The 16,098-nt window shown below is 33.2% G+C and overlaps 2 protein-coding genes across 3 annotated transcripts; both read left to right on the top strand.

Moving 5' to 3' along the window:
• The first annotated feature begins 1,711 nt into the window (after positions 1-1,711).
• Positions 1,712-4,458, top strand: LOC11405585 (putative DNA glycosylase At3g47830). The gene is made up of 4 exons (XM_003608868.4): positions 1,712-2,127; positions 2,214-2,414; positions 3,759-3,815; positions 3,896-4,458. Exons 1-4 carry the CDS (start codon positions 1,777-1,779, stop codon positions 4,127-4,129), a joined length of 843 nt encoding a protein of 280 aa, XP_003608916.1. The 5' UTR covers positions 1,712-1,776; the 3' UTR covers positions 4,130-4,458.
• Positions 4,459-5,502: 1,044 nt separating this feature from the next.
• Positions 5,503-10,767, top strand: LOC11407473 (alpha-mannosidase I MNS5). Of its 2 annotated transcripts, XM_003608867.4 has the most exons (15): positions 5,503-5,787; positions 6,205-6,247; positions 6,327-6,392; positions 6,475-6,536; positions 6,666-6,765; positions 6,962-7,144; positions 7,556-7,604; positions 7,690-7,869; positions 8,090-8,210; positions 8,337-8,418; positions 8,501-8,586; positions 8,717-8,817; positions 9,423-9,564; positions 9,685-9,835; positions 10,281-10,767. In XM_003608867.4, the coding sequence occupies exons 1-15, from the start codon at positions 5,657-5,659 to the stop codon at positions 10,494-10,496; spliced, it is 1,713 nt and encodes a 570-aa protein (XP_003608915.1). In that variant the 5' UTR covers positions 5,503-5,656; the 3' UTR covers positions 10,497-10,767. The 2 variants fall into 2 exon arrangements, with proteins under 2 accessions (XP_003608915.1, XP_024638195.1); XM_024782427.2 differs by lacking the exon at positions 6,205-6,247 and having other exon boundaries at positions 5,649-5,787; positions 6,295-6,392.
• Positions 10,768-16,098: the final 5,331 nt, after the last annotated feature.

Here is a 16,098-nt window from a genome sequence, read left to right as displayed (position 1 = left end):
ATCGTATCTTCTGCGTATCCTGCACCGATACCTGCCCGATACTTCCTGATATGGAATACGAACGATAGGCGGTGGAAACTGATATGCGCGAGCTACCTGATGTTTCTATTATATTTGATATATATATATATAATTGACTAGGTAATGATGTTTTCTATTTAAGATATATTATATATGTAATTGACTAATTTGTCGCTTTCTTTATTATCAATATTACTTACATTTATGTTTCTATCGTTGTCGCCGTCTGTTTTGTGTCTCTTTGTTTGTTTGAGAACGATGTTATTGTTGACTGATGTGTGAAGGCAATTTCATTATTGTGCCTTATCGTTTTTCTATGTCTGCTTGGTCTAGGTTTTGCGTCAATTTTTTTCTTTAGAGTTTTAGTCCATATTTTGTATTTAGAGTTTTAATATGTAGTCTAAATTTAATTTTTTTTATTGAAGTATCCAAACTGTATCGTATCTTAAATTTTAAAATTTTCTCGTATCGACGTATCGGTACAGTATCGTATCATGTATCCGGCTTCATATCTAAAAACTAGCTAATGCTTTGATAGTCTGTGTTGCAAGTAATTGGGTCGTATGGTGTTTTTCTTCACCATAACTCCACATTATTATTATTTTGAGAAATGATATTTGTACAACCAAATTTTGACAATTTTGGAGACAACTCTCTCTCTCTCTCATACTCACATGTGTTTTTATTCTCTCTCTTCTTCTTCTTTCTCTCTCTATTCATTTTATCCAATAAGAAGAGAGGAAAAATGGTTGTCTCAAAAGTTGTTTAAAATGAGTTGTACAAATATCACTCTTCTATTATTTTTTAGGCTTAATTACACTTTTGGCCCCCTATCTTTTCAAAAGTTGCGATTTTGACCCCCTAACTAATTAAAATACAAAACAACCCCCCTATTGAGTTGGATCTTTGGCAGTTTTGGCCCCAATGCCACTTTTGACTTAGTCTTCGCTGACGTGGCTCCCACATCCCTTAAGTGAGGTGTCATGTGTCGACGATTGTGGGTGCCACGTCAGCGAAGACTAAGTCAAAAGTGGCCTTGGGGGCCAAAACTGCCAAAGGTCTAATACATAGGTGACTGTTTTGTATTTTAATTAGTTAGAGGGCCAAAATCGTAACTTTTGAAAAGATAGGGGGCCAAAAGTGCAATTAAACCTTTTTTTTTTTTTTATATAAAACAACTTATAATTTAATGTTCAATTATCTTTTTCATAATTTTAGATCTGTGATAAATTTCAAAATTATATGCAAATACTTTTAACACAAAATAAACACTTGCTTGTAGATATTGTTGTGAATAATACCATTTTTTTTTTGTCAAAAATAAAAATAATTTTTATTTTATGAAAATCAAATTTGTGTTTAAAATTAATTTTTGTATTTGATTGGTAATTAAATTATAGTCAATGAATTAAATTTGAAAAATAAACTTGTGAAATTATGTTAATTTTTTATAAGTGTAATAAAAAATTTAGAGAACAAAATCATCCAATGTATTACGTAATTTTTCTTCTAAAGAATGAATGATACAATCGAATCAACCGATTTAATCTGATTATTTTCTATGGTTCGACCAATAATCTAGTGAATTTACCATTGACTCAGTGACTCAAAAGTCGATTAACAATAATTAAAAAGGAAGTCGCATCTAATGAAAATATAAACAATAAATCATCCTATCGAAAATTGGAAACAACAAATACGAATTTTAATCCAAACACAAACACCCGAAATTGTAAAGCTTAACCCGAGAAAATAATGGAAAAGAAGCGAAAAAGGAAGGTAAAGACGGAGCGCGACGGCGATCGAAACCCAAACTCAGTTCAGGTACCCCAAATCAAAACCGAGAATCCAAAGAACCCATTCCCTTCACACAGCGCACCCACCCCACAAGAATGCCTCGAAATACGCGACAATCTCTTATCCCTCCACGGCATACCTCCAGAACTCGCAAAATACCGCAAATCGCAACAAACCAACGACACCGTGGAGCCACCGGAAACCGTTCTCGACGGTTTAGTCAGAACCATACTCTCACAAAACACAACAGAAGCTAATTCCAATAAGGCTTTTGCTTCCCTTAAATCGTTATTTCCTACATGGGAACATGTATGTAGCAACTTCGTTAAAGTGTTATTGTGTTTATAATTTATGGTTGTGTGTTATCTTAAACAGTGTTGTTTTGTTTATTTAAGGTGCATGGTGCTGAGAGTAAGGAGTTGGAGAATGCTATTCGGTGTGGAGGTTTAGCGCCGACTAAGGCGAAATGTATTAAGAATTTGTTGAGTTGTTTGTTAGAGAGAAAGGGGAAAATGTGTTTGGAGTATTTGAGAGATTTATCTGTTGATGAAGTTAAAGCTGAGTTGTCTCTTTTCAAAGGAATTGGTCCTAAAACAGTAATCTTCTTTTCCTAATCTCTTTTTTTAGTATCTTATTGGTTGTTTAGTTAATCAAAATAATGTGATCACCATTTTAATCACCTGAACCATTTATTTATCATTGTTATATATAAGGTATTAGGATTAGGATTGCTTTTGAAGGCATGTCTAAAATTACGAATGGGGCCATGTTTCAATAAAGAACTCAATTAACAGTTTATAGCATAAGTGTTTACAAGTTTATGTATAAGTTATTTCTATAGCAAAAGATAAAACAAAGTCAATATGTTTTCATATAAGCTATAAAGCACCTTATGGACATGTCATAAATTGTTTCTATAAGCTCTTCTAAACATGCCCTAGATGTAACCTTGTCATTTCTTTCTAGAATTGAATCATATGTGATAGTGTACAACGTTTTCCACTTGAATTACAACGTTACAGTTGCAATATGCAACAGACTTTGGAACTCATTATCCGAGTATCTTAATTCCTTTGGCTTTTTAAACAACAATGCTCATATGCAGCTGCAAAGCTAATACGTTGTAGAAAAAAATGTTAAAGAGTCCCACATCGGATAAGAGATGGCCTGACAATGTGTTTATAAGTGGGGGTAATCCTCACCTCACAAGCCCGTTTTGTGGGGTTGTGTTAGAGCCCACCACGATTTATAAGAAAAAATAAATGTGTTAGTTGTGATTTGATAAAAACATGAACTCTGGCGCATAATTTTGTTTTCCTCCCATTCAATTTTCCTTACCTGATGTCATTTCCAATTCAAACAGGTTTGGATTTTTTTAAAAAGATAATAGGTTTAATTTTGATGTTATGTGTAATGTGAGACAATGGGCTTAATGGTCAGGGCACATGCTTATAAGGTATTGACTCTTGTAAAGCCTATTGAATTCCCATTATCAGAAAACAGACCCTGGCTTGGCCTGGGGAGTAAAGTGATTCGTTACCTGTCACCTTGTTGCTTATTTTCTTGAAGTATAAAAAAGTTCCCTTGTTTAGGACATTGTTTTCTTAAAAATCTTTTTCATGAGGAGGATAATTTTCAAATCAGATGAAGGAAGGACTTTTCCATTTTGTTTTGGGGGGGATATCATGGTACCTAGTCATCAGACCTTGACTTAATTGTGTAACTCTTTTTCACCAATACATAGAGATTAAGTATGATAAATGTTATTAATAGGATAATTTGTTGTATCGGTGATATATCAATGTTGATTGTATTTTATTCCATCTTTGTATCATAATGTCAAAATTTGCAATGCTCTTAAATTAATATTCAAATTCAACATAAATGTTTAGATCATTTCCTTCTTTATGTTGGTTTCTCTGATTACGTGATTGATATAGGTGTCTTGTGTGTTGATGTTCAACCTTCAGCTAGATGATTTTCCTGTGGACACTCACGTATGTACTACTGATTCCATCTTTCTTTTACAGCATATGACTCCATTGAGTTATTTCTTAAAACTTGAATATTTATGCAGATATTTGAGATTGCGAAAACCATGGGTTGGGTACCAGCTGCTGCAGACAGAAACAAGACTTACCTTCATCTAAACCAAAGGATCCCGGATGAACTTAAGTTTGACCTTAATTGCCTTCTGTATACTCACGGGAAGCTTTGCAGTAACTGCTCGAGTAAAAGAGGGAACAAGCAACAGAAGAAATTCAATGATAGCTCTTGTCCTTTATTAAATTATAACAAAGAGCCAGTTTGATCTTTGAATTATGAAAACTTATTTTCTTTCAATCTTTTGATTCCCAGTTCAACACGGGAACTCTGATCTTCTAACTATATAGAACCCTACTGACTAGTGTTATAGAATTAGGCAGGATAACTCTTTTGAGAACAGTTAGAAGAAAGGCTCGCAATTTTGTGCTGGTGCATGAAAACACATGAAGGGTTTAGTTTGGATTGTATGAAATTGGTCAATCTCTAATTGGATCATTTGGTCTTTTATGCGAGATCTGATTCTGTTTATAGAATGATAAGGATAACATTTGTTCTAAAGTTTGCATCAAAGGTTCTTACTGATGCATTTACTTATGCTTCTAATTCCATGTTTCTCTTTGCAAGTATTGAAAGAAGTGAACCACCTACCAGAACTTGCCACCATTAGAGATTAGAGACCAAGGTGAAAATCCAACAACGGATGACCCAAATCCAAAGCGGACAGCCAAACCTCTTTGGCACACTTCACCACTCTTCATTAGCTGAAAATGTTAGCTCTAATTGTAAGAGCCTCCGCAAGTTTGATTAACATCACGACTCACGAGTTAGATTTCAATTTTCTCTAACCCACAACTGAAGTCTGAGACTCACTGAAATCAAAGAAGTTAAAAATTAATTGAAACAATAGTAAAATATGATTTGAATCTTGAAAAGTTGAAGTTACATCTATCCGATGAACACTAAATCAGTATAAAACAACTTTGAGCTTCGGTACAATTTTATCAAATGTTATCTAATTTTAACTTCTAGTTGGGGTTTTATGTCATGTGTCTTTCTCTTCCTAGGTGTAGGTCTTCCTCTCCCTCCGTCTTTTTTAAAAAGCAAATGGTTTTGTAAAGATTTGAACCAGCGAAATTTTAAGCCATTTAATGGCGCTTCTCTCTTTGCTTTCTCCCCTCTTGTGCTGCCTTTAGAGCCACTAGACCATGTCCAACCCCTTGACTGGCTCGCCTCACCCTTCGGATTCCCCAAACTTACTATGACAATTCTCTTTCTAGTGGTGCGTCCCCCACCTAGTCAACCGCCTCAGACTCCAATCCCCATTGTCGCTCCTCCAAAGCCACTATGACAACTTTGTCAAAGAAACGATCTTTATTATAATTGAAGTAGATTAAACTGTGGATTCTCCTTTCTCCATAATTAAAATTAAATGTATTTAATTTTGTTTAAATTTAATATCGGAGCAAATACAAGTGCGGATGAGAACTATCTACTATTGAATGAGGTGCCGTCCAATATAGACCCTATCTATTGGAGGATCTACAATTTTTAACAAAATATTATTTTTGATTTTTTTTTTAATTATATTTTTCATACTTTTTAATTGTACAACTCACGTGTACTCTCGAAATTCATCATCTATCTATGAAATTGAAACACACATGAGAAGCAAGCAGATCTTACCTATACGACCTGTTCTGTTCTGTTCTGTTCTGTTCCTTGTTCTTTCCCCTTTCAACAACATTTTCAAACCAAGTCCGCGAATCAAACCTCTTTCTACATCCGAAATACAATGATTCCTCGTCGCTACTTTTTGACATGTCTCCTTATCTTTCTTCTCGTACTTTCCACCTTCTCCTTCTCTCACTCTCAACCCCATTGGTCTTCCAAGAAAAAACGCCTCGGAGAAAAAGTTCGCAATATGTATGTAAATTCTATCACCATATTTCAATTCGTTGATCCTATTTCTACACCAATTTTTAGCTCCTTTAGATGAATCAATAGTTTGGATCGGTTAAGTTATGAATTATCAAAAACAAGGCTTAAATTTAAGGTTTATAAAGCATTGATTATTGACAAATTATTATGCAACTTCAATCCGTGAATTTTGTTTCATTTTTAAATCTCCATACATTGAAAAATCAACATAGAAATTTTGTTGAAGAAGGGTGTAAGAATTTCCATAACCTTTGTATTAGGCTAAGTACTAACTCAACCTGCTGAAAATATAAGCAAATCTTGGTCAAAGAAAGTTGTTCCAAATTTTGAGTAATATTTTGTTCTTATTTGAAATTAAATAAATACTTATCACTCTTGTTTTTCTGTTACTGTTGTTTGTAGGTTTCACCATGCCTATGACAACTATATGACTCATGCATTTCCGGTTAGTTAATGTTACTCATTATTTGTTGTTTATTAATGTACGCACAGAATGCAATGTTAAGATTGTCATGTTCTTGCAGCACGATGAGCTAAAACCTCTCACGAAAACTTTCACCGATTCCCTAAGCGAGCTGGGAAATTTGAAGGTAAATAATTAATGACATATATTCAAGAACGTAAGAAGAAAGTTAGTTAGAGAACTGTAAAAGTAACCGTTTATTATTGCAGCTTGAACGTTTGCCGCAAGACTACAATGGTTCTGCCCTTTCGCTAATTGAATCACTGTCTAGGTATTTGATACAGCTGCTAGATGAATTAGAGTAGTTTGTGTAGTTCTGTTTTTATTCAGTTTGGTGCTTTCTCTGTTGAACACATCTTGTTGAACTGGAAACTGATACATATGGTTCTTGTGTCTCTAGCCTTGTGATTATGGGCAACAATACCGAATTCGAGAAGGGAGTACGCTGGCTTTCAGAAAATCTAAAATTTGACGTTGATGCTCGCATTAATCTTTTTGAGGTAAATTCTTGATTTGGTTGACATTATGGATTCTATAGCTCTGTGTAACATGACATCAGACTGCTCGGAATTTGGAAAGTTGTTTGCTTTAATTTATTTCTGAATGATTTCAGAAGACTATTTATTTTGAGCACTTGATTCTGAAGCACAATATTGTGTTTTACTTCTCACTTGATTGGAATTTGGAATCATTCAGTGCAACATTAGAGTTCTTGGAGGACTTGTCTCTGCTCATTTACTGGCATCTGATTCTTCAAAGAAGTTGCTACAAGGATCTTACAAGAATGAGCTACTAGGCCTGGCTGAAGATTTAGGGAAACGTTTTCTACCAGCGTTCAATACGCCTACTGGATTACCATATGCATGGATTAACTTGAAGGTACTGTATAAAACACTCAAATGTCCGAGATTTTGTAAACTTTTTATATAGACGTGGAGACATCACTTTTTATTTTGAATGTTGAACGATAGGTAATAATACCCCAACTGTTGGGAGTTCTCGTTACATCACTAATATTCAAGAAAAAAAGTTAGTAAAGTATAACATCTTTCTCCGTATGGAATATCATAGACAACAATGCAATCAATAATCATATATGGGATAGTTAAGCCTTGTTCTTGCAGTGTTATTATTAGATGTTTGTCTTTGTATTTGAACCATGTTGCTTCAGTTTTTTAGGAATATAAGATATATAAATTATAATCTGTTGCTTTTTCTTTCTTTTGTCTTCCATCCTTTTAGAATGAATGATATATAACTCCATACCAATACAAAATATTATGTGCACAGTATGGAGTAATGGAGAATGAGACTACAGAAACAAGCACTTCAGGGTGTGGTGAGAGGTCAACCTTAGTACTTTATGACTAGAGTATAGTAAAACTGTTAAGTCTGGTTGCTTATAAATTTCCAACTTTGTGCAGGTTCGTTGATTCTTGAAATGGGTGCTTTATCAAAACTGACTGGTGACCCCATATATGAATCAGTAGCTTTACGAGCTCTCCGTAAGCTATGGAGTATGCAGAGCTTATTAAAATTATTTGGAACCACACTTGACGTGTCAACTGGGCAATGGATTGAACATTCTTCAGGAATTGGAGCTGGTAAATAGCTCTAAACTGTGATATTGTCTATCATTCAGTTCATGTGGCAAACTAGCCTATCAATTGCATACTTATTGTCCATTGAATTTACAAATGAACTGTGCCTTTTGCTGTTGACAATAATGCTGTTTGATATTTTAAGTTACTTCTAAACTTACAAATGCCAACGAGCTGAACTTGATGTTTATTATGTTGGATTTATTTTCCTGAATTATTTTAGGTGTAGATTCCTTCTATGAATATCTACTTAAAGCTCATATCCTTTTCGGAAAGGAGGACTATTGGAGAATGTTTCATTCTGCTTATGTTGCAGTGCAGAAGCATTTCAGACACGGTCCCTGGTACCACTTTAACTGCAAGAAACACGTGTTTGTTTTACTAGCATGCTTATCCGGTAATTTTAAAATTGAAAGTTATTGACGAAAATCTGATCAACAGTTATAACCAGGTTAGTTGATGTAACACAGGTACCACGAAGCTGATATGAGGACAGGAAGAGCAACTTATTGGCAGCTTACAAGTCTTCAAGCATTTTGGCCTGGCCTACAGGTTAGTAGCTGGACTTCAAAATCACAGATTAGAAATTTTGTTTGGTATCTTTCTGAGTTTGTCTATGACTTGCGTAAACCAGGTTCTTATTGGGGATATATCTGCTGCTAATTCATCTCACCGTGAGTTCTTCTATGTGTGGAAGAAATTTGGAGTGCTGCCAGAGAGGTATTTTCTGATTTAGTTAACATCTTTATAACATCGGTCTTATTGTATATCGCCATCATTCTATCATTATCTTTTTGTTATTACAGTACTAGATAATATATATCACATTCAATCATAAATCCATGTTAAGGTATTTGCTGGACCATCAGATGCTTCATCCTACTGAAAAATATTATCCGTTACGCCCTGAGTTTGCTGAGTCAACATTCTACTTATATCAAGCTACTAAAGGTCCGACAATTCTTCTATGTTTGTATTTTCAGTTTATTGATATTTTGGCATTTCTGTTTGACTGCTTCTATTAATATACTCTTAAGATTGTTGCTACACTTGTAAATACTTCTTTAGATGATAAAAATGACCAAAATCTAATGACTCTAAATTTAAGTGGTCATCTATAGCGAATAACAATATTTTAGTCGAATAAGCTTGCATTGCAGCCAGGCCTGTTCAATTTGTTATTAGCAATTAACCTAGAATATTGACATAAAAAAATGAGTATTAGCTTAGTGTTTTGTATCAACATAACATCATAACAATATCACAATTATTTGACTCATTTGAAGTGAGGAGGTGTACTTTAGAGGATAAAGTGCAGGGATAGCCGTTGGGTAATCAACAGTTGAGATTTTGATAAAATGCATACACGTATGTAACAAACTATGAAGTTGTTGAGATCTCAACAACTAATTTTCTGATAAACGGTCATGATTTTTCTTCTTATCTTATAAAGTACACTCGTCACTTCAGCGAAGCTATTCTTTTTTCAATTTGACGGTATAACGAATCAACGATACATCACATCACTTGTTCACATCAATATTTGTTAATCTCAGATCCATGGTATATTGAAGTTGGCGAATTAATAGTCAATTCCCTTAATTTACACACAAGAGTAGAAGGTGGGTTTGCAAGCATCAAGGATGTGACAACTATGCAGTTAGAAGATCATCAACATAGTTTTTTTCTTGCTGAAACGTAAGATCTTTTTGCCTTTCCTCTTTCATTTAAGAAATAAAAATAAAAAATGGAAATCCTCACTCATATCATTACAGAACATTAAATTTTCTAAGATTAGTGATCATGTGCTTTCTGCAGGTGTAAATATTTGTATCTTCTCTTTGATGATTCATTTATGGTCGACAGTAATTACGTATTTACCACTGAAGGTCATCCCCTTCCAGTACTAAGCACTTGGCATGAAGAGCTTCCACAAACATACATTCCAACTAATTGGACAACTCTGAAGGTATTTTAACAATTTGCTTTAATGATACTATGCATTTTGTTTATATAGAATTATAGATAATAGTAAGTAGTGTACGGACTATGGACATCCTAAACTTTTCTTTATTAACAAATAGTATATCCCCACATAACCCTCATAGAGATGAATTGCTCTCTTTTTTTCTAAGAAAAAGTATAGAAAAAGTATTAGAGTACTATCTACTCCCTCCGGTCTTATTTATAAGAAAAAGTTGACTTTTTAGATTCATTGAGTAATTGATGTATCTTCTTTAGAATATAGACCAAATACATCATTTATGTAATTAATCAAAAAAGTCAAATGTTTCTTATAAATAGGACCGGAGGGAGTATAGTGGACTATGGACCTCCTATACTTTTCTTTATGATCCACACAAACTTAAAACACATGAACTTGAAAATATTGATAAATATATTTTTATGTGCAGAGACAACCAGCAAATCGAGCCAGTGCAATGTCATTGCAAGTATGTCCTGCTATGACTTTAAATTCAGGTCAACATATAGAGAGTGCTTGCCACATCTCCGATGTTCGTAGTGATCATAGGTGTTTGACTGATAACGATTGTGGAGTTGATGCAACTACCTGTAGAAGAAGATCATGTAGCATGGCTGGTTATTGTGGACTATGGCTCTTCATTTGATACCTTGTTTAAACAATTTTCTCTTTAGGAACAGAAAATGTAAGTGATTGACAGTCATAAAAAAAAGATAAAATTCAAATATCACAGGGTTTAGAGTAAATTCGTAGGCACACAATTTAACAGGCATTTTTAGAAGGTTTTAGCTTTTATTTTGAGAAATGCTTTGATAGAAGAAGAGACGGGAGGAAAAAAAGAGGTCACTGTATTTTACCGCGATATTATGTTATTTAATTTGATACATTGAAAATTTGTATATATTTCCTATTCTAGACCTATTGGGCACATCTGATATAAAGAGAGAAACAGCAAAGAATAAATAAAAAACTTGAAGAAAAGTTTATAAAGAAAATAATGTATGTATACTCGATATACGCAAATAGAATGGAGAGAGTCTCAATCCACTTAAGTTGGTTTGGTAGTCTTGACTTGAGATTTTGGAGTGTATTTTTTTCAAAGTCTTAAATTCGATTCTCTTTGGAATCAACTTCGGTAGGCTAGTTTGGTTTGTTAAAAAAAAAAAAAATGGAGATGCTTAAAATTTAAGTTGAAAACAGGGTTGTCTAAATTGGGTTAGAATTGCCTTTATTTATTATACTCTTTATTTGCTGAATTACTGTAGTTTTGAAAATATAAATACAAAAATGCGACATTATATAAGTTCAAATCTTTTTTATTTATCTCAAAACTTACACTTGGAATATCTCAATCCAACTCATTAAACCAACGAATTCAAGTCTGGTTAATGGGTTAATATGAATTAATCATTTTTTTTTTTCAATTTTACTTATAAGTATGAAACGTAAAAGTGGTTTAATGTTAGATGGTAGTCTCCACTCTCCTTTGTCCGATTGGATGAGACTTACAGTCTGTTTGGTTAGCAAGAAATAGGGACGAGAGAGAAACTGAAGAGAGAAGTATGAGAGAAAGAGGCAATTTCTTTGGTTTGGAGGAGCAGAGAAACAGGCGAGACAGACAAAATTTTGGTGGGGCCCACACTTTTGTGGTTCTCCTCAGATTTGCGAAGAAAGAAGAGAGAAAGCATCAACATTTCTATTTTTCCTATTTGGCCCTTATCTCACAGTGCCATCACGTTGAGAAAGCAATATCCCATGTATAATATTATTGTGATCGAGTGAGTGCTGAAACTAATTTTTTTTTAAAGAACTGAAGCTTATTTATATCTTTTAGTATGTTAGTTTTGAATGAGTTGACGTGGAAATATTACAAACTTAGTTCAATGAAATAGTAAATTATAATTGAGTTTATTATACTATAATTATAATTATAATGTCAAAATTAATAATTAATTAGTTTATCTAATTAATAAAATTAAAGTATATAATAAAATTCATTGATTTTCCTTTAAAAAAAGAATTAATTAATTTAATTTTGCTAGAATATGTTTTTTATTCAAGGGTATTTTTGTACTTTCAAAAATAATCAATACTTCTTTCTCTTCTATCTCTCTCTTCTTTATCTTATATCAAACAACACATCAAATCTACTCTATTTCTCACATCTTTCCCTCTTTCTCTCTCACCTATTTCTCTCTTCTCAATTTCTTCTCACACAACCAAACATACCCTTAATAATAATGATGATGCAAAAAAAAAAAGAGTGAGAGCTAGTTGAGTGTGGTGGCCTAATGAGAACCATTGATGGACAAAGGTTATACTATTGTTTCTCCAAGAATATTTGACCCCTTACAGAAAACATTGAATTTATGTTAGACTATTAATTTTTTTACTCTATGTCTTTCCTCGCGCACCCTATTTTTTTTTTCTTTTCAATTTTACCCCTAGTCCAGATTTCTTTTTTCGGATTGCATTGTTAGAATTTTGCAGATGTTTCCGGATTTTAAAATCTGGAATAATGTTTTACCAGAAGTTTTACAATTTTAATCTTCAAAATTCGTAAAATAAAATACAAATAAAATAAAAAATAGAAATAAAAAGACACAAACATAAAAACAACTCATTTTATTAATATATGAACAATAATTTTCAAGTTTTTTAAGCTTATTACATAAGATCCTAAATCTATTTCTAATCTTAACTTATTACATAAGCAATACCGATGGCTCATGATGACCATCATGGTCTCAAGAACGACGACGACGTGCGAACCATGTTCTCTGTCTTTGGTCAGCACAGTACTAGAGGACCGATCGAGTTGGACGCTTCGTTGGTTAGATCTGCTGAACAAATTCTGAAAAGTTTGCACCTGACCAGGAACTACGAAGAGATCCGGGCTCTGCTGGAGGGACCAGAGGAGGAAGAAGTTAGTTTAGATGATCCGTGATAATGTGCTTTGTTTTAATTAATCGTGTGTTTTATGTTGTTTTAATTGCGTATTAGTTATGTGTTATTGAATTAAGTTCTTGCATTATGTTTTGAATAATATATATGTTATTTAAACTTTCATTATGTTTTAATTTACGTCAAATATGTTCATTTATTCGATAAAATAACCAAAGATATGCTTTTCGGATTATGAAATCCGAATTTGCCTAGGGCGTATGTGGGTTCCGGAAAACGAAATCAGGAATACCTTAGCATATGATTCTTTTGTATGGACCACATTGCACCAAGAGTTTATGTGGTCCACAACATCCAAGGACCTCTATAAATACATCATCTCCGGTTCTTCTGCATGCTGTCAAAAATACAAACAAGCACACCAAAGAGATCATGCAAATTTTTGTCATACTGCTGATGATCTTTCTCATGCTATTTTAAATATATAGATCTCTATATAACAGCATGATGAAGATCCTCAACATGCTATCAAAAATATACAGATACTCCTTGATGCCTCCTTGATACATAGATAACTCTAAAATATCAAGAGGTTTCTATGAGTTCGATCCTTCTGTCTGCCAGATGAATATGTCATTTGGCAAGGCAGCATGATCGAACTCAAAGAAATCCCCTTGAAAACACCTTTACGAAAGATTCAACATTTATGTTATTATGGTTTTTTTCAACTGTTTATTTGTCTTATGTTGATTCTATTTATGTTATGTACCTTTGTTCTGTTTTTTTCCAAGGCATTCGCAACGAAAACGATCCAAAAAAGGGTTTGATGCGGTTCAGACTTTATAATCCGGACCACCTTCATGCATTCCGGATTATAAAATCCGGAAACCCTCAATAACATTTTGGGCGGTGACGTTTCACCAAAGGTTAGGCCGGTTAGTGGAGTTTTTATACGTTTTTTTGGACGGTTTTGAATGAAAAACACGTTTTCCTTGACTTCCAAATATGACTTGTTTTAGGCTATAAAAAGGCTTGGATCTTCAACATTTTCCTTCATTATTCTTCACCATCCTTTCTTACATTTTCTTCAATTTTTTTTAGTTTTTTAGGTAGATTTTAGGAGTGTTAGTGGTGTCATGGTCGGGGGTCGTATAACGGTCAACAACGACCCTTAACATCAAAGAAAGATACAAAATATTCATATCGTATTTGTCCGGATTATCATTTCCGAAAACACTAACAATCTGGTCCGGAATACAAAATCCAGACCAGAGATAATTTTGGAATTTTTGTAGGGCACGCGAGAAGGCAAGATGGTGAAAAAAGTAATAGTCTTCATGTTAATCCTAAGTTCGTAAGATAAATTGAGACACGTTCGTTGTTTTGACAAATGAAACACACTTTTACAAACCTTTCCTTTTCATAAACCCCTTTTTCAAAATAAATTAATACAAATGAAAGGTAAATTGATGAAGGAGAAAATCATACTTATATGGTATTCAAGACAATGAAGTTTCTTACATGTATTCCTTCTAGTTGTAAATAATGTTCCTTTTGACTAAGATGCATTATTAAGACTAAATGAAACATTCAACAAGTGATCAAATGATAGCTTTCATCAAGTAAAATACACACTTCAAATCAAATCAAATAGTATAAGTTCCAATAATTTGATGCATTTTGTGCTTCTTTTATGTCAACAGACTATAATAGACAAAACAAATTATGATCGACAATTTGTGAATTGATTTTGATTAACGGACTAATGTATCCCGGTTTATTTTTGTGAAAGTTGAGTTTTTATTAAGTTCTGTTTTCTTTAAGGATATGATACTTCAATCAATTTTAAACCAAACTATAGAATCATTTATAATTTTTGTTGTCAATCAGCTAAATGTGTTGAGAACAACTATGAGAAAAATATCTTGTGCTAAAAATAGTAAGAAAATAATCTTTCGAAATATTTGTACAGACTGTTAAAATAGTAAGGAGGTTAAAGGAAATTTTGCTTTGCTTTTGATGCACGTTTCGGTGCAGGACCTAGTACGGAAGGTACTTTACCCTAATAGAATCATTGTGATTCTTTCTTTTCTCCACTCTCTTGAAGTGCTGACATTGATCTTAGTGGAGTGAGGTCTGTTTTGTTTGCAGTACACGTCGAGTAATGAGATAAGGATGGAGGGAGCAGAGTAGATTATTACAGTGTTTTTACAGCCTTCAACCAGCTGTCTACAACTTTGATCAATGCTCTTATTCCAACAACTTTGCCTTATTTTTTTCTTTTCATTTGGATTTGGATGTATGCAGCCAAGTTGGACTGGTTTGATATTGATCCCATCCATCCAATCCATAAAGAAAAAAGAAACAAGACAAGAAAGTAAATTAGACATTGGACCACAGTCTTGTCCTTTTCAACAAAAATTGAACAACTATTGTAGTTGAAATGTAAGATAACTCATTTTGGATTCAAATGTGAATGGTTAATCTCATATCGTCTATAAATGAGTATATATGTCTGATCTAATATGTGTAGTTTCCCTCTCTTGTGATCTTAAATTGGATGGGAATGTGGTTTCACTCTCTTATACTTTTGGACTCTCAATGATCCCTTTGACTCCTAAGCACTCGTGAGTTTTAGAGGATGGATCATTGTAGGTAACGACGTTCCATCGAACTCCTAAACAAATAGTATCAAAATCATGATTCAGTTTGGTAGAGAGTGAGAGGGGGATCTTGGGGTTTGAATTAAATATATGACGTGAAACTCACATTTAAGAGAGATTGTTGGGTTAAATGTGACTGGTTAATCTCATATCGTTTATGAATAAGCAAAATATTGGATAAATACCATATATCAAATGTTATAATATTTTGAGTGAATATTTATTGTTTCCCTCTCTTGTGATCTTAAATTGGATGGGGAATGTAGTTTCACTCTCTTATAATTTAGGACTCTCGACGATCCTTTTGACTCTAAGCAGTCATGAGTTTTTACATTTGATATTTAATTAAAACAAATACCACTATGTAGTAACTAATGTTCTAGGTGAAATGCAAGATAAGTACTAAATTTCCATATTCGATAGATGATCTGCTATATGTTAATACTTAAGAAATTAATAAAGAGAAGTGAATGAGAACATTAAAAATGTTATTTACTCTTATTTTTGTTAAATCTATACCAATCAATCAAGTCACAATCCTTGTTAAATCTTCCTCAAAAAAATCCTTGTTAAATCTATTTTGTAATAAGAAGGGAAAAAATAAATAAACGATAATGTGCCAAATGTTGGGTTATGTAGGTAATTTCAGCTGGTTGCAAATTGAGTTGTGGGACCATTTTC

The sequence above is a fragment of the Medicago truncatula genome, chromosome 4 (genome assembly GCF_003473485.1).
Source record: "Medicago truncatula cultivar Jemalong A17 chromosome 4, MtrunA17r5.0-ANR, whole genome shotgun sequence".
Lineage (NCBI taxonomy): Eukaryota > Viridiplantae > Streptophyta > Magnoliopsida > Fabales > Fabaceae > Medicago > Medicago truncatula.
This window is presented reverse-complemented; position numbering and strand designations above follow the sequence as displayed.